This window comes from Zalophus californianus, chromosome 14, assembly GCF_009762305.2.
Source record: "Zalophus californianus isolate mZalCal1 chromosome 14, mZalCal1.pri.v2, whole genome shotgun sequence".
Classification (NCBI taxonomy): Eukaryota; Metazoa; Chordata; class Mammalia; order Carnivora; family Otariidae; genus Zalophus; species Zalophus californianus.
The window spans coordinates 80,149,782-80,169,380 of record NC_045608.1 but is presented as its reverse complement, the minus strand read 5'-3'; the positions used below and the strand labels follow the sequence as shown (position 1 = coordinate 80,169,380).

The 19,599-nt window shown below is 42.0% G+C and overlaps 1 protein-coding gene across 6 annotated transcripts in view; it reads right to left on the bottom strand.

The window, feature by feature from the left end:
- Positions 1-19,599, bottom strand: part of ZCCHC2 (zinc finger CCHC-type containing 2) — a 64,759-nt gene that overhangs the window by 31,686 nt on the left and 13,474 nt on the right. For all 6 annotated transcript variants that reach the window (XR_004819592.1, XR_004819591.1, XR_004819593.1 and 3 more), the window contains exons 2-5: positions 18,344-18,455; positions 15,672-15,748; positions 13,336-13,407; positions 8,548-8,660 (exon numbers count right to left, since the gene is read on the bottom strand). Coding sequence is in view for 2 of the 6 variants with exons in the window: in XM_035723910.1 (XP_035579803.1) it covers positions 8,548-8,660; positions 13,336-13,407; positions 15,672-15,748; positions 18,344-18,455 (374 nt within the window). In the remaining 4 variants the exon portion in view is untranslated. The remainder of the gene's footprint in view (positions 1-8,547; positions 8,661-13,335; positions 13,408-15,671; positions 15,749-18,343; positions 18,456-19,599) is intronic.

Sequence of the window (19,599 nt, the reverse complement as noted above, 5' to 3'; positions counted from 1 at the left end):
GAGAAAGGGCAATTTGGGACTTTTGGCATCACACTTTACTCTACATTCTTCACAAGTATTTCGAATAACACCTGTATAGTAAAAAAAATCTTAAAACACACGCACACACACGCCTCCATGATCATCACGGAGGAGAACCCTAAAAGCTGTTAATAAGGAAGAGTCAGACACATACTTCTTAATTGTCATCCTAGCCAGGAGCTCAATTTCTAAAAGTGGCTCCTTAAGGAAATATTTCTTTCCCTCTAAAAAATCTCACACTTAAGAGAAAAGTTGCAAATACAGTAAAAAAATACTTTTCTAAACAGCTGATCTCTGACACCCCAACGCCTGGCAAGACATCAGTATCTCCTACAAAGACATTCTCTTACAATCAATAACAGGACATTAATACTTTATGATAAATTAAGACCTAATCCTCAGACCCCATCTAAGTTTTTCCAACTGATCCCAAAGTGTCCTTTTTACCAAAAAGACCCAGTTCAGATCCTATGCTGCATCCAGCTGCCAGGACAGCTCCTCAGCCCTCCCGTGGCTCTCATGGTTTTAAGAGGAATATAGTTTGTGGAATGGTCACAATTTCAGTTTGTCTGAGGTGTCCTCATGATCAAATTCACAGCAGGAATCTCACAGGACCAAGGCTTTGTTGTTCTGCTACAGCCCTGCTGTGTGGTGATTCTGACCGACACCCTCATCACCCATCAAGTTCAGCTCCTGGGTTGGAGGTGGTACCTGTTAAGCTTCGCTGCTCTAAAGCAACCCTTCCTCCCTTTATGAATAATAAGCATTATTTTGTGGGAAAGGACTTTGATACTGTAAAATATCCTCAAACACTCAATCTGCTCATTCGTTATCTATTTCAACATGGACTCATGGTTTCCTCCTTTATTCAGCGTTACTGTTTTCTTTATTTTGATGTTCGATTCGCTCCAGATGTGACCACTAGGAGCCCCTTCAAGCTGGCTTCTGTAGCCTTGTGACCAAGCCACTCCATTCTTTGAGCACTGCTGAGCTTTCCGGCACCACTGCAAAGCTGGTTCAGCCCTACAATCAGCTTTTCCTCCAAGGAGCCCTAGTTCTGTTTAGGGGAGAATGGTGTTACAAGTCAAGCTCTGAACACCAGGCATCCCCGCTGAGGGTGGCTGGGGCTGCTTCCAGAACCTTTCAAAGAACAGAGCCAGGGAACATGTGTGTGCACACACAACCATATTTATTTCTGTAAATGTACCAAAAATCATGGGTTCGCATCCATACCTTCAATTCCAATCAGACGCTCCAGGGCTCACTGGGGCGGTCTTCCTTTCTGTACTGTAACTGCCTTCTCCAATAGACACCTGGTCCTCACTATTCTTAACATACTTATATTAGGTCAACCCCTGTAGTCATCTATTCCCACTCTTGCCCCTTCTACCTCCCGTGCAGGTGCCCTCCTGACACCAGCTGAGCGCGAGCGCCCTGCCGGCCACCTCTCATGTGTATGCGCTCTCCAACACCATGCCAGGCCCCTCAGCACCACCCCTATGACTGGTGACCCCTCACTCCACACAGGGCCCCTTTCCTACTCCATTAGGGCATGTCCTCCAAAACTGCTGCCGCCGCCTGCCATGCTCTGTTCCGCTGAGTGGCTTGAGGACTGACGGGGTTCGGGAGGGGCAGGGGAAAAGAGAACAGGAACTGATGAGGACTCTTTAAAAATGACAGTCCTACGAAGAACCCAGGCAGTGGTATTACTAAGACTTGAACCACAGTTTAGCACATCTCCTAGAGCACACAGGCATCAGGTTTTATTTTCTTTTAGAGACTTTATTTATTTGACAGAGAGAGAGAGAGAGAGAGAGAGAGCGCACAAGCATGGGGAGCGGCAGGGAGAGGGAGAGGGAGAAGCAGGCTCTCCACTGAGCAGGGAGCCCAATGCAAGACTCGATCCCAGGACCCTGGGATCATGACCTGAGCTGAAGGCAGCCGCTTAACCGATGGAGCCACCCAGGCGCTCCTGCACCAAGTTTTAAAATACCTAAGCTGAATAATAAATATTTGAGAACACAGAGGAGTATTTTAGAAATAGTACCAGGAAGAAAAATATCAGCTCTAATAGCTACTAATAAACTATAAAGTTCTAATAATTAAAAAGTGATCCTGGAACAAGAATGAAACTGTTGAGAGGAGAAATCCAGGAACATGTTATATACCTAAGAATGTAGTAAATCAGTAACACAGGAAAGAATCAATTCATTGTTTGGAAAGAAAAACAGATTTAGATCCTGGCCTCACTTGGTAAAACAAAATAAATCCAAAACAATTAAAGGAACAATAAAAATAACAGAGACTATCCTGCACACAAAAAGTAAATTGATCGTGTTTCAAAAGAGGGATAGCTTCAAGCTCTTTTAAATAAGTGAAGAATATGTATGGCCCAAACTCAGAGGTTACCAAGTGAACAGCCAGTCTCATTCCTACTCCCAGAGGCCCTCTTCTTCCCTGGACAGAAGCCTCTTTACTACTGTAGTTTTCAGAGATATTCTTTGCACACAAACACGTAAATATCCTTTAAAATGGTGACATTCTCACCTTGCTCTCCCCCCGGCACTACTTAAGGTACCTTCTGCTCTCTATTGTTCTTTCTCAATAAAGCCACATAGCATTCCAGTGAATGAATGTCCCATGACATTAAATGACTCATCCCATGAGTTAACCAAGTCTCCATCAACATCTGTTTCTAATCTTGTCTAGTCGAAAATTACAACACTCATCTTTGCATACAGTGGGAATACACCTGCATGATAAATTACTAGAAGTGGAACTATTCAAAAGTTATCTGCACTTAAGTTCTGATACTGCCAAATAGCTTTCCATAGAAATTTTACCAATTTACGTTACTGGCCAAAAGTACCTGCCAAACTTTTTGATCTTTGCATATTCAACTGTTACATAGACAGTCAAGAGAGATTAAAAAAAAACCTGTACTCTGAAAACTATGAGAGACCGAGATGACACAAATAAATGGGAAGATATCTCATGCTCATGAATTCGAAAAATACTGTTAAAATGTCCACACTACCCAAAGCAATCTACAGATTCAATGCAATCCTACATCCAATAGTATTTTTCACAGAACTAAGACAAATAATACCAAAATTTATGGAAACTGCACCACTTTCTTACACCATACACAAAATAAACTCGAAATGGATTAAAGACCTAAATGTGAGACAGGAAACCATAAAACTCCTAAAAGAAAATGTAGGCAATAAACTCTTGGACATCGGCCATAGCCATATTTTTCTGGATTGGTCTCCTCAGGCAAGGGAAACAAAAGTGAAAAAACTATTGGGACTACATCAAAATAAAAAGCTTTTGCACAGCAAAGGAAATCATCAACAAAACGAAAAGGCAACCTACTGAATGGGTTGAAGATACTTGCAAATGATAGATCCGATAAGGGGTTAATAACCAAAATACATAAAGAACTTCTACAAACTCAACACCAAAAAAAAAGAAAACCCCAAATTATCTAATTAAAAATGGTCAAAGGACCTGAACATACATTTCCCAAAAAAGACATATGGATGGCCAAGAGACACATGAAAAAAGATGCTCAACATCACTAATCATCAGGGAAATGCAAATCAAAACCCACCAAGATCACCCTATGCCAGTCAGAATAACAAGTGCTGGTCAGGACACGGGGGACAGGGAGCCCCACGCACTGCCGCTGGGAACGCAAGCCGGTGCAGCCACTCTGGAAAACAGTGTGGGGCTGCCTCAGAATATCAAAAATAGAAATACCATACAATCCAGGAATACCACTTCTGAATATTTACCCCAAGAAAATAAAAACACTAATTTGAAGAGATACATGCACCGCTGTATTTATTGCAGCCTTACTCACAATCGCCAAGATATGAAAGCAACCTAAGCGTCCATCAGTAGATGAATGGATGAAGAAGATGTGGTGTACACCAAGGAATATTACTCAGCCATTTAAAAAAAAAAATGAAATCTTGCCATTTGGGGCAACATAGATGGACTTATCGGGTATTACATTAAGTGAAATAAGCCAGAAAGAGAAAGACAAATACCGTATGATTTCACTTATATGTGGAATCTGAAAAACACACGAACAAACCAACAGAAACAGGTTCAAATACCGAAACCCAGTGGTTGCCAAGGGAAGGGGGTAGAGGGATGGGTGAAATAGGTGAAGGCAATTAAGAGGTACAAATTTCCAGTTATAAAATAAGTCATGGGATGAAAAGTACAGCACAGGGACTGGACTATAGTCAATAATATTGTAATAACTTTGTGTAGTGACAGATGGTGACTACACATGTTGTCGTGAGCGTTATCGTATTCTATGTAATTGTCAGATCGCTATGTTACATACCTGAAACTAACACAATATTGTATGACAGCTATATTTCAATTAAAACTAAATTTGGGGTGCCTGGGTGGCTCACTCAGTTAAGTATCCAATCTGATTTTGGCTCAGGTCATGATCTTGGGCCTGCTTAAGATTCTCTCCCTCTCCCTCTGCCCCTCCCCACCCAAAAGAAATAAACCTTTAAAAAAAACTAAATTTAAAAAAAATTTTTAATTTAAAATTAGAAAAATACAGCGGCCACCTAAAAAAAATAAAACTCAAGTTTTTAATTTGCATTTCTGATTATGAGCAGCTTTTCATATGTTAAAATGACACCTGAAATTCAGTTTCTCTGTGCTATTTCTTCAAATATGCTCCCATTTTTCTCCCTACTTCCGACTATTAGTTTTTATTACTTACTTTTAGGAGGTTTTTTTTAATGAGAAAGAAATTATTGCAAGTATTTTTTCTTGAATTTGAGGTCTGTCTTCTCTGTTTATATTTTCTTCTTTACATCATGCAGAAATTTGATTTCTGAGTATTTGAATTTCCACTTTTAATGGTTTCTGGGTATTGTGTGATACTCTGAAAAATCTTTTATACACATACTATAATTTCACGTTTTCTTTCTTACATTTAAATCTCTGGGCCAACTAGAGTTAATTTTGATGTAAGGAATGACATATGGTTCTAGCCTAAATTTTTCCCCATATGGCTAGAGAGATGTACCTAACATTTAACAAATAATCTGGGAATGACTTTGTATTCATGAAGAGATAAAAAGAGATAAACCAAAACACAGAAACAAAGACATATAGACCTAACATAGCATTTTAATCTTCATCTAAAAAATCATCACTGAGAAATATCATATTACTAAAGGAAAGCTGTGAAAAATCTAAAAACACTAAAACCCACAAGGATAAACTGGTAAAGGACAGATGATCTTATGAAATATACAAATGGCTAAACTTACAGAAAGATACTGAATTTCACGAATAAAGGAAATGAGCATTAAGCCAGTGAGATAATTATTCTCCTATCAAATAAGGCTTTTAAATGATACTCAAAGCTAGCCAATAAGCAAGTAAATTCAAACACTAACAGTATATACTGCTATTTACATAACTTTTCCATAAGAAAAATAATAATACATGTATTATCAGGGACACAAAAAGAGGATCATAAATCAGTAAATCAATTTCAAAGAATCTCTCTTCAGTGGTAACTCACGAATCTGGAAAATTTTTTAGGTACAAAAATGGTCAAAGCTGTATTTTTTGGGGGGTGGGGGGAAGCCCAGAAAATTGTCTTTCTTCCCAAAAACAAAGAGTCAAAGGATTACACAGCCAGATGGGACATATTCTGTAGCCATTCAAAATAATCTTGAAGAATTAAATATAAAATGCCTATAATTTGAGAAGGAAGATAGGATATAAAACTGCCTATTTAATATTACAGGCAAAACAAAAAACTGAAAGGAAAAATTAAAATGTCAAAAATAGTTCTCTGAGTAACTGTCATCTTTTCATTACCTTTCCTGTATTTCCCAAATGTTCTATATTGAACATCTGTCAGATTTATCAAGAAAGCCCCAAACTACCTAAATAAATTGAGCAACTCTTATATGGAGCACTTTGTATACAAATATACTGAATAAGATTTTATTATATTTTATCCCTCTAAATTGGAACAGTATGCAATAGACCTTTGAGTCTACTACTGGTCAGCCACATGACCTCAGGCAAGGTAAAGACCTTGGTTTGAATCGGAGGCCTCGCAGCCAGCATCACCCGGCTGGGAGCAGAGCACACCCTGAAGCCAGCACGGACAGGGTGAGAGCATGCACTGACTTCCTCCTGGAGACGTCCTGAAGACGCACACTCTGCCGCTCACCACACCCCAGAGGCTACTGGCTGGCATCCTCACTACGTCCTCCAGTGCCGACCACCAGGTTCATGCTCCAGACATCCTTCCACCCCTCAGGATCACAGCTAGAAGCTCCCTCCTGAGCCACTTCAGAGGCAGCGGTCTGAGTGCTCACCCCCCTCTAAGGCCTGCTACTCAACGTGTGCTCCATGGACCATGAGCATCTCCTACAGCCTACTAAATCGTAGGACTGTGTCCACTCCAGTGCTATCGAGTAAGAACCTGCACCTTAACAATATCCCCAAGGATGCATAAGCCCACTGACTTCTGAGTAGCACAGGGGACCCAGGAATTCAACCAACTCTCCCTCACCATCATCACCCAACCTCACCAGTCTCATCCCTGGAATGCTCGGTGACCACTGTCTCTGAACCCTCCCGCTGGGCACTCTGAGAGGCCCCAAATAGCCAGGCTCTGCAATGAACAGCTCTGCACCCCCTTACTTGGACTAAAACCCTGCGAGCCTGTTCGGGTGGGGGTGCTCCTCTGCCCTCCTATCACGAGGGCTGCGAGGCTGGGGGCACTCCCGTGAAGCTGCTTTCAGCTGCTCCGCCCTCTGGTTTTAGTCACACACCTGCCACCGGGTCACGCTTCCACATTCATACTCAGTTTGGCCCCTGCCTCACTGTCTGCTCCACTCCTGGTCTTCAGGGGACTTCGAACTCCACATGGGTGACCAGCCAACACTGGGATCTTTGCTTGGCTGCCTTTTCCCCAGTGATTTTCTCCGTCTCTGCTCTATCCTGGATCTTGTCACTCAATGAACACACCCTCCCTCCCAGATTTCTGCTTCTCTCCATCGAGGAGCAAACATTCACCCCATCTTCCCAGCCCCGCCCCATCCTGAGAACAGTGGCTCCCCCCTGGCTGGGGGGACCATGATACCAACTGACATCCCGCTCTCTGCCTCAGCAAGGCTACTCCACAAACGGGGCCGGCTCAGGTTTGGAGGGCAGACAGGAAGTCCCACTCAAGCCCTGGCTCTAGGCCATCTATGTTCCAACACTGCTCTTCCTGAGTTTACTTATTAATAACTGCACGTTTCCAGTAACACAGCACTTGTCTCCTTGGCCATGACCACCTTGATTTCTCTCTCCTAAAGGAAAGCCCTCACAGAGGGGTGAGTGGAACAATTAAACAATTACCGAAACTACACCCCAACTTCTGACAATCACAAGGAATGTCTCCACCTCCGAACTCCCTAATCCCAGACATTTCACACTCCGATCTGCTTCATGACTTGCTTTCTCCCATGACGCCTAATTCTTCAACTGTGGTTCACGCTCCCGTCCGACTCACCTAGCCTCACTCCAGGAATCTGTCCGTTTTTAAACACTGCACGCTCTTCCCTAAATTCCTTTGCCCCAGTGTCCTTTCATCACATCCAAGAAAGTCCTTGTCCAACCATCTGCTTGCCTAACACTTGAACCTGAAATGCTGCAAAGATTTTTTTTAAAAACTCCACACAGCAGGACAGACCGGTATCACTCTAACTTACTGATATTCAATCTCAAGTGGACTCCACACCCTGGCCAGGCTGTTCTCCACATCCCCACACAACCACTGTAAGTCCCTTCTCTCAAACATTTGGTCCCCCACCCTCAAAGTAGCCACTGTTAAGCAAACTCTTACTTTAGGAAAAAATATAAGCCATTAGGCAAGAGATCCCTCAACTTCCCATCATGAAATGAGTCTATTTACCCACATCCACACCCACCCTGCCCACACAGGGCCCCTGTGCCACCCTTACTCCACTTGCCCGTATCTTTATCTCTTCCTCACTCCACGGGCACGCAGCACGTGCTGGGAGCTGACCCACCACGCCCAAGCAGTCACCACTGTAACTTCACCACCTACAGAAGAGCAGGTCTTCAGAAGCGTTCATTTCCTTTTACTTTCCAACCCATTAGCCTAATCTTCTTACTTGACAACTTAAAACAGAAAACATCTCTAAAGTTGAGCTCTTGGACAAGGAACTCTTTCAATAAAGATTTTATGGAGAAAACAGGAAATTCACAGAATGTTGGCATAGTTTAGAAGCAAGCATTTATGACATCAGAGAGCCAAAGAGTCCAATGATCAAAGTAATTAGTTTGAGGTTTCCTAGTGTGAGCCTAGACCCAAATAACATATGGATAAAAAAAAAAAGTACTCCATAGAAAAATATCTCTGTGATCTCCCTTGAACTCCACTCTAAGTCCTCCGCTGCCCATGATCTTGTCTGTGACACCGCTGTGACAGTGTCACTGAATTGTTACCTTAGGATGGGCTCTAGGTCAGGATGTCGCCGTTCTTCCCTTTTCAACGAACCCTGATTCAGGGCTCTTAAGATGGTCTTGTCAAAAGTCTCTGAAGACACTTCCTTGGGGAGCTAGAAAAGGAAAACAGCAAGGCCAATGTTAAGTTCTTCACTTACTGCTAAGGAGGTTACAAACCAGAGGCATAAAAGGAAGATAAATGTCTCTTGCTCAGCCATCGTCCCAAAGCAGTTCCTTCTCTCAATCTTCATGGAAACAGCATCGATTTTTCTACTAGGACACAGTCTTCTGCCTTCTGGGCACACCTCAGGGCTCTGCGACGGTGCAGACCGACCCAGCGGCATCCAGCATGCTTCTAGGACACACCCGCACACCACTCCTGTTCTGCTTGCCACATGCCACATGAAAGTCACATCCACACCAAAGCTAAATGGAATAACATTTTGCATAGTGTAGCTACGATTATTTGAATCCTCAAGTAGTATTCTGAGAAGTGTTATCCCCGCCATTAGTCATCACCTTTGTGCCTTGTTTCACATCTGAATCTCAGGCAATGTCAGACTACCAGCGCGACGCACCAAATAAAGAACTGGGTGTGAAAGATGGGGTGAAAACTCTCAGTCTTGCTCACATAAAAATCACTAATTGAAGGGTGAGTAACCTTTCCCTCCACATGATGGTTGTTGTGCCCTCAGAGCGATGTACCAGAAACCACCAAAAAAAAAAAAAAAAAAAAAAAAAAAAAATCACTTGGCCAAGAAAGGTTTTCTTTAAAAACAAAATTTTAAGTCGTTTTGTTTATTAACTAAGCTTACTTTTTAAAATTCCTAATAAATCAGGGGCGCCTGGGTGGCTCAGTCATTAAGCGTCTGCCTTCGGCTCAGGTCATAATCCCGGGGTTCTGGGATCGAGCCCCGCATCGGGCTCCCTGCTCCGCGGAAAACCTGCTTCTCCCTCTCCCACTCCCCCTGCTTGTGTTCCCTCTCTCGCTGTCTCTCTGTCAAATAAATAAAATCTTTTAAAAAAAATTCCTAATAAAAAATTTATAAAATTAACTTCCCAGGTCTTTCAAGCATTCGAAGTTTTAAATTTGACTTCTGATAACTAGCCTTTGCAATGAACTCCTGAATTACTGGCACTTTCACTAAAATTAAGAGGAGAACCATTAACACAACCATCAACACAGTATCTAAGGAGCTGCAGAAATAGAACAATCTACACAAACTGTCAATTTACATACTGATCTCTAACCAGAGAATCCAAAGCAAGTATGCTTTTAACAAATACACATTTTGAGTCAACAATTCAGAAACGGAAAATTTAACAAAGACAGCATAAAGTATTACTAATTTTAGGGAGTGAGACTATGGAACCAAGATGGTTTGTCAGAATGAAGTTCTTCCTGGTTCTTTTATAACCTGGTAAGGCTGAAGGCCCTGCTCGCACTCCACACACCTGCTGTGGAGAGCATGTCCTCTGATCACTAACAGGAAGAAACAACTCCTGAATCTACACATTTCCCAAACAAAGAAATGACTATTTCAATATTTATTATTTTAATACAGATTAAGGACACTAGGCATATTTCATATGACCCATTTTACACAAGGTATTTCCTGAACATCTGTACACAGCCAAAGAAAGCCAGCTTCAATGGAGAAGTCTGTTTCCACTACGGAATCACTGATGGCTCTTCTAAGCACCGGAAGGCATGAGCACGTACATTTTCACCCAGTCAGTGACTGTTCACGTGATTAGGCAGAGTGCGGATGTGCAGTCATCAGTATTTGCAAAATGCTTTATTTTCAAGTGGTTTTTATCTTCAATTTCCAAGGACTATTTCCAGCCCTAGAGGAAGGCACATTTGCTAAAAATACAGCTTTAAATCATGTCTCTTCTATTCTAGTCACTTCTGAATTTCCTCACCTCTTGGTCTTCGTTCCAGGACCCAGCCCCCCACCTCCGGGCCCCAGTTCAGAAGGCTGAGTGCTGGGAGGCATTTCTCCTCGCTAGTACAAGCTTCTCTTTAAAACTCTGAGGCCTGGGGCACCTGGGTGGCTCAGTCAGTTAAACGTCTGCCTTCGGTTCAGGTCATGACCCAGGGGTCCTGGGATGGAGCCCCGCATGGGGCTCCCTGCTCAGCGGGGAGTCTGCTTCTCCCTCTCCTCCCTGCTCGTGCTCTCTCTCGCTGTCACTATCTCTGTCTGTCTCTCTCTCTCAAATAAAATCTTAAGAAAAAATTAAAACATTGAGGCCTAGGGGAGAACCATCATACAATTTAGTTTTTCTAACTCTCCTCAGTCATCCCTCATTCCTTCAATCAACAAATATTCAAAGCCCATCCCTGCCCGAGGTACTGCGTTAGGCACTAGGGATACAGCAGTGAGAGAAGAAACAAAAACCCTGCCTCCGTGGAGCTTCCAGTCCCGCGGTGAGAAACAGGTGTGAGATGCAGCTTCTAAGCAGCAGTAGCAGGGGAAGGGGGCCTGGATGTGAGGATGGAGGCTGCTCTTCACAGGAAAAAAGGATCTGAAAGCACTGACCTCAAATTCACTCTTCCACATCACAGCAAACGGCAAGTGCAGTTAAACAGCATCTACAAAAGTTAAAGGCTGGTAGTATGTACCGGCTGTCAAAAGGACACTTTTGCTCTTAACTTTTGTAGATGATTTTAAAAGGGAGGTAAAAAGGAGAAAAGATATATGGCAAACTGGAAAGGATGTTTTAGAATAGGCAAGTAGTTTCTGGAAGCATACAACGTTGCCAATTATTTCATGTAACTTGATAAGGCATCTGTCCCACTTGAGAAAAATTCTATATTCAAAAGTTGACTAACCAGGGGGATCATTAACTACCATGATTCTGAAGAGTGACTTAATTATAGGGGGCGGTATTTTTTTAAAGCACTTAAGCTTTCAGAAAAATTGTACGACTGCAAAAAAAAAAAAAAAAAAAAAAAAAAAATCGGTCAAGACGAAGAACCAGCTGAAGCTTAGGGAAACCCGACAGGAGAGACTGCCTGGTGCCAGGCCCGAGGCTGGAGGTCAGTCATGTGCTCTCCCGTTGAAGTCTCTCAGCAGAACGCGGGACAGGCTGGTAGCAGCACCCCCACCCTAACATATCAGGGAACTGGCCTTGACACACGGCAGCACCGGCCCCCACCGTGCTGACTCCATACCGCAAGACATTTCCGCCTCAGCTCTATCTCCCTGCAACCTACCCTCCGGCATTAGAACGCCATTGTGGAAAGGGCGAGGCGAGCAAGAAAAATGAAGCATGTTGCTCTCTGACCTGTAAGACACCGGTTCACGACAACTTGCCCTTAAACTTTGATAAATCTATTCTACCGAGACAGAGGAGTCAGATATAAATAGAAGAGATTTTAAAAGTGCAGGGGTGGCGGTGGTGCGGGACAGCCCTTCCTAGTTTCTTTAACAGGCAGACTGTCTGTTAGCCAGGAGCTAGTTTCTCTGGGGAGCTTCTCTGGAGGACAGTGCGCATGCGCCCAGTCCTTCCACCACTCTCTCCTTCCTCACCACGCTGTCGACTGCTGACACAGGGCGTATGCGTAGCACCTTTGGCAACTGGAAATTCACGACCCCCCCCCCCCCATCTCTACATGCAGTTAGGTCACCATCTTGAAGTGGCAGAAGGAGCTCTAGGCCTTAACGAGGAGGGCCCAGTTTAAAATAAGCGGCAGGATGGGCACCTGGGTGGCTCAGTTGGTTAAAATGAGCTGCAGGAAAATATTCAAGTTGTCCCTGGGTATTAGTTATCCCTGTTAGCGGACTAACACTGTGAGAACATACCACACTATGTCCTCCTTAGAGCCAGCACCTACCATGCGGCTCAAAGCTCTGCAAGCTGGTGACAAAGAGTGTCCTTCAGCTTTCAGAATGGAGACCCACATGATCTGAAAGAATATATTTATGGTGACAAGCACACAACTTAGAAACCAGCACAGTCCTGAAAATTTCTGATGTTATAGGTTCAATAACTACATCACAGCTTCATCCAAAAGTTAGTAATGGAGTGCGAATGTTTCCTGCTTCTGGGCTTTCTATCTCCTTATTAGCAATACATTTTAAAATATATTTGCTTATTGAGAAATAGTAAGGTACTGGTTAACCATTTAAACCCATTTCCTCCTTTTAATATTTAGCTCTACCCATACACGCTTTAATAAAATAGAATTAGTGTAAAAGAAACAGGCTAAGCGTTTGACCAAACTGATCTAAGACACCTTTTACCTCTGCAAGTCTGTGTAAGAGGTTTCCATTATCCCTTATTCTCAATACTCTGGAGAGTCTATCACGGCTGGGCGGGGGGGGGGGGGGGGGGAAGGGGCAGGGAGGGAAGGGGGAAGCAGGAACTCAAAGAATGAACCATTGGACATGGATTTAAGGAAGTCCACAGAGGAAGCTGAAGAGCTGTTAGGTCTAAGAACACAACAAGGCTAACAAGCCTCCTGTCATCGTGCAGACGCACCCTTTCACCGGAAGTACCCTTGCAAGCAGCCACCATTAATATATACCTGGGCAAGGAACTAGGAATAAAGTTCCTTTTTTTTTTTAATGTGGAAAACCCTTCATTTCCTTATATTGGTCACATTAAGAAAAGTTCGGTTTAGAATAACATGACATTTTCTACAGGTGATGTTCATGGAAGAGTTCTAAGTCAACCTCTACATATGTGGTTACATCTTCCTGGTGTCTGTTTTGATATCGAGGTTTCTGGATTCTGTATATTACATAAAAACCATTTTAACAACAAAATCTATACTTTTACCTTCAGTAGAAATTCCTGTAGTTCTTGGTGGGTTTTTGTTACTGTTGTGACTGAAAGATCAGACCAGTTTACCTGATTTAAAAAAAAAACACACATATTATATGGTTATTTCTTAGGCGGAAACCGGCTGCAAAAAAGCCATGTGTAAAACAAAGGGCCTTACTTAAATTTTATTAAGATTAACAATTAGAAATATAAAGTTAATCTGGCATTGTCGTAATTTCTTCAAAATCGTTTAACGGTACATTGACACATTCTACTCAAAAAACTTTTTAATAATTCCTTTCAAATTGCACGGTTTTGTTAAAAAGTTGTCTTTTAAAATAAGGCTACATTTTAGTAATTTTTCAAAAAGGAAAAGTTGGACTCTAAAATGACACTTTTGACGGTACAGATCTATATACCAAGAAAGATAAAAATTCTATCTCCTGGAACTTACTAAATATAAATTCTTCAGAGAAATAACTAGAGTTTACTGCCCCTCTTTGATAGTACTACATTGTATTTTTATGGGATTTATGGCTTATGAAGGGATTTCACCTTTATCTCAATTCTTTAAAATTCTATATGGTAGGTGGGGTAGGTATGACAACCTCCACTTTCAGATGGAGAAACTAAAACTCTAAGAGTAACTTACTTAGATCTGACCCTAAGTAAGCAGAAGAGCCAGACTAAAATCTGTTATGCCACTTTACCTCTTGGACGCTTTTAATTCAGTGGACTTGATGGCGGCCAGCTAATAATCTCTACTTTACAATTATTTGAGCAAAGTAAAACTTGTACTAGGCAAATACCTAAGTCTTACCAGCTAGTCATACCATTATTAATCAGATAGTTCAAAATAGACATGAAATTGTATCTACCAACCCTCAAAGCAAATATCCTTATTAACTGGCACATCTTTTAAATGATTTTTAATTATTTGAATGATCGTTGAGCAGCTAACTTGGGTCAGACACTGTTCTCAGTGAGAGGGACACAGGAGTGGACAAGACAGCCGAAGTCTCTGCTGGCTGAGGTTCAGGGTCTGGTGCATGAGAGAGATTACAACAAAGGAATAGTGAAGAAGTCCCCTCAGGGATCCGGGCTCCAGAGAAAATGAACAGGGCATGGTGCAGGAGCAGGACAGCACATCAGAAGGGTGCCGAGAAAGACCTCACAGGAGGGAGCATGTGAGCCAGCCCAGGAGCTGAAGGGGTGTGAGCTGTGCCATGGCGTGGGGAAGGCTGTTCCAGAGTGGGGGATGACAAAGGCTTGGAGGAAGGAACAAGCTAAGAGCTCCAGCAACAAAAGGAGAACTCGTGTAACTCCATGAAGAGAGCACAGTGGCTTGTGCCATGGGTTATCAAAATGTTCAGTGAAATATGTGGAGATAAGGACTGAAAATTTGCAAACTGAGGCTACTTCCCCCACAGAGCAGAAGCCAGAGTTCTGAAATTCATTCAACAAATGTACTAAGCAAGTTGGATACGGTGGGATGACAGAGGATGAAGAGTCCTGCTCTCCATGAGCTAATAACCTCCTGGAGAGGAAAAACATGTCACCCAAATAGAAGACTCTGTGCAACGGGTGACGGGAGGATACCCTGAATGAATGGAAACACATCCTGCCGGAGGATCGGAAATGACTTCATGAGAAAGGTAGAGCTGAAGTTTGGCAAGCAATACCTTTGGGGAAGAACTGAAGTGAGGGAGCACAGAAACGTGGCGTCGGTCCGTTTGGCTTCAAGGCGCTCAGTCCAACCTTAGGAGAAAGGGCTAGACAGTGAAGCCCAAGCAGGGAGGAGTAAGGAAGACGTGGACAAGGAATCCGCATGACAGTCAACAGGCAAAAAGGAGACATGGGGAATGACAAAGCTGGACTCTACGGTTAATTAGACAGCTATCTGAGGACAGAGTGACAAGAAAGCAATCAGAGAGAGGAAGACAAAGGAACAAAGGCCAACAGCCTTCGTGGACAAAGAAGAGGAGGAGAAAAATATCAGGGAAACCATGCCAGGAAAAGACAACGCCCGTGATCTGGATTTAAAAAAATACTAGTGAAAACGTTTACTTTTACTTTTAAAGATACATCTTACACCTCAAATCGAAGGCTCTTTTTTTTTTTAATAAAATCGTCAGAGTAACTTTAACGTGATACAGTTAAAATATTGGCAAACCATGCAGCACATACTGAAAACAGGACAGTCCCTTAATTAGGACAAACATATGTCTACGTACAGCTTTTTCTTAAATTAGCAAACCTGCTGTAAGTTTTTCCAAAGATCAATTTTCATTTTTCCCAAAAAGTCATTTACCACGGTACATGACACGTCTGTTGGGGGCAGAGGGGCTTACTTTGAAGGTGTACTCCCAGTATTTGTCAGCCCTTTTTCTCTGGACTCCTTTCAACATTATCTTCTCAATGTGCACGGCTGAAAGAAAGAAAACACGTGGACTCGTTCTACAGAGACTAGATGCAGGTTTCAGTGACCCAATCTGACAAATGCTAAACGATTAAGCTATTTAGCTTCATCTTTACTACTGGTCTTAAATCATGAAATAAAACCGAAAAGTGTAGAAGTGTAGCAATGTGCCGCTCATCCGTGAATTTTTTTCTATATCCGTTCAGCATGCCGAGTACCTCAGTAGTTCCAAACATCCTCTTAAGCACCAATAAATAAATAAAATACACCTACAGTAAAGATTATTTTTCTAGAGGATCATCTTCAAAACTGCTGTTACTCCAATTACCACAGACAGCACTTTAAGTTTTTATGCATAGTAGGTGTAAACCAGAAAATATCTAGCTTTTGTTTAAACTGAAAAAAAAAAACTTTCAAAAGTAATATATAAAACTGATAAAAATTTCTTTCCAATTGGGAATTTATAAATTGTTGTTCTCAACATGACCCGTAATATCATATAAAGGTATTACAAACTTAACGTTATGAATGAACTTTACTATAAAGGTTCACGATGACAAAAAATTTCACAAATCTATTACACAGATAAAACAGTGGTCGTAAGTTACATGAGTAATTCTCAATTGAACCAGGTAAGATGTCAGCTTGTTAATGAAGTAAGCAAATGTACAAACTCCTGAACTACTCATTTAACACACCCTTCAATAAAAATATCATCTTTCAGGAAGTAAATATCTTTACAAATTGAAAAGAGCCAGTCTACTAACCATAATATAGGGACTTGAGGAGGAAAAAAAAAAAAAAAAGGAAGAAAGCAAGAGAAACTGTTGCTCAAACAGAAGAAACGGGAGGTAAGCAATAATGAGACTGGTAGTCATGAACATGACAAAGGTCACAGGGGAGTCAGGACAGGGACTCCACAGGCTCAGGTCACTGTTAAATTCAGGGGATGGGAGATGGCGAAGAAAAGGAAAGGATTTACTTGGAGAGAAAGAAGTTAAAATAGATGAAGGAGGATACACAAAGTAACAGAAGTAGACAGAGGAATTAAGATTGTTCTAGATCATGGATGGTGAGCAGTGAGAAAGCAGGAAACATAAGATACAGAAATTCACTGGAAAGCAGACATTCCTAACAGACTAAGGAGGTACCGCTACCAGTATTCTGTGCCAACTTTCCAAATATATGGTGTCTGGTGGCCCGCTTCTAGGATCATGTCCCCTCAATGGGTGAGAGACGCTGAGGACGGAAACAAAAGAAAATCTCAAAAGCCAGGTTGGAAGCCTGAACTCCTCAAAACTGCTGCAGTACAACCAAGGCCAAAGCGGGGCAGGGAGGGTCTACCGTCTTCAAAACCTTTTCTATTAAATTATGATAAAGGATGGTGCTATTTAATCAAAACCATCTGACCTAACCTATGTTCAGAAAATACAAAGCAGCTCTACTTCTGCGAATCAGTGGGCTAAGGGTAGGGGACCACTACAGCATTCTGGGGTAAGGGAATATGGCTATGTCTCCAGCCTTGATTTTACGTTCTACCTGCCATGATCTCTCAGAATCAAGATGAGCGAGACAAAAGAATATGGTGAGGGATGGCCAGTAAGGGAGACGCTGCAGTCCTCATAAACTAAAACTAAGCAGCAGAGATCACATGCATTTGTTTAGTAATAAAGAACATGAAATATCATCTATAGTACCATCCTGCGGGTGTTAGCATTTTGATGTAGTTTTTTGTTTTTCTAAAATAATTTTTTATTAAAAAGAAAAAAAAGGGACCTGCATTGTAAAAGCAAACTCTGCTTCAGGTCACTCGCATGTGTAGTGAGTGTGGTTGAAGGAGGCTATGAGTCAAGTAGTTTCATAGTCTTGAATAGGCTGGAATAGGTAATTATGTAGACTTTATTTAAAACATTAAACATGCATACCTATTTTTCCCCTGCGAGGAAAAATGTATTACACAAAAAGGGACTATTGTTGGGACTGAAAGGAGGCAAAAGGATGTTGATTCAAAGCTGCCATAACCGAGTGTGATGCTTACTGCCCACACTTTCCCCAGATGCCATCTACGTTTTCCATTTCAATTTTCCCCTCAGGTTAATAATGGACTGCCCGAATATGAAGAGAAGTGGATATCTGAACTCCTTTCTTTTCAGATGAAAATGTCCTTTCACTTCCCCTACCCCAGCCCTCTTGAAATCTGTATTACTGCAGGAAGCATGGGCCTGTAAGAAATTTCTTCACTTTCTTCCAGTGAACTTCCGTAAAATTTCTTTTTTCAGGAAATGCTGAGCACATTCTCCAGATAAAGCACTCTACACCAAATACTCTGGGAAAATGTTAAGGTTTTTGCCCTCCGACAGTATGCAACTTGATTTAAGACAACCAACCGCAAGGCAGAACCAAGTAAGCACAAGCCAGGACAGGCCAAGTGTTGCAAAGCAGGAGCCCAGATGCAGACTCCAAAAAGTGGGGGGCTGGTGCCTGAGCCAAACCTAGGACTTGTAGGATTTCTCTACTCCAAAAAAGAGAGAGAAGAATTAGAGTTACCCAAGGTAAATAGCACTCTGCAACCTTCTCCTGTAAGTTTACGAAAAACAAACGTACCTTCTCGCTGGGTTCTATGAGGTGCCACAGGAAGTCCATCGTGAGGTATTGGGGCTTGTTCTAGTAAACTGGCCTCATTACTTTGCGTGTAATCACCATGAGCAGAATCATTCTAGATGAGAAAGAGGGGCACATGTTAATCTACTCCACGGACTAAGAAGAGTCAACTCCACCGAAATAAACCAGATTAAAGTCTTATACTTTTAACAGCGACCATTTTAACAGCAATTTTTAGAGATCAAATAGGTGATTAGAAGGGCAGAAAGGCACAAAACGGGCATTCACCAGCAAGGAAAAGGAATCAATATTTATTGATATCAATATTTATCTTCATTTCACAGTAATATGCTGTCAATTATTTACTGCCCCAGTGTTCTTGGGACATATTGCACACTATTACTCAGGATTCCCAGTGATGTCAATTTGAACCAAAGTGAACCAGAATCAAAGGAACACAGATAAAAGAGGGTAGCTAATCCCCCACATACATGGGAATTTTATTTTTTACATTAATTACTGTAATTTTTATTCACTACTTAGTTGTAGTGATGGTCTAACAAGATGCTTTGGTAGGAAAAAGTTTTACAAAAGGTCATCATCAATACCTGCCAAATCTTTCTGAACAAGAATGAGTATGGACAGCGGGTTTACCATTAGTCACGTTAAACCACCTAATAGCAACTGGGGGCTCTAAATCTGAGTTTGCTCAGCCAATCACTATCCTCAGTAAACTGGAGGAAGTTTTACTCCTAGGAGAACTGCTGCCTGGAGTCAGGAAGGGCCAGCTTATCTCACACACAGCTCTCTAGAACTGAAGCAGCACCCTGCAGATGCTGTTCCTACAACACACTGATTAAGCCAAAAAATAAAACAGCCTTAGAACTGTTCTTTATCACAACACACACCTTACCCCTTCGTGTTCAGAATTTCAAAATACTACTCAGAACAAACCACCCCAGTTTCAACAATTACAATTTGACAAATGTGCAATAAATAATATACATTAATTTTTAAAAATTGTGTCAATTTAGAAATGAAGCAAACAGAAAACCCAACACTTTCCAAGAATCCTAATTTAAAATATTTTGTTCTGCTGTCCAATCACGCATGCTGGCCTGACAATAGGTTTGGGCTGCGCGTTGACAGCTCCATTTCTGGGAATAAAGCATCACATCAGATACTCCTGGGAGCTCAGCTTCAGCCTTATATATAGCTTGTCTTCCTGTAGAAACCCAAGGAAATAAGCACTTGTCTAA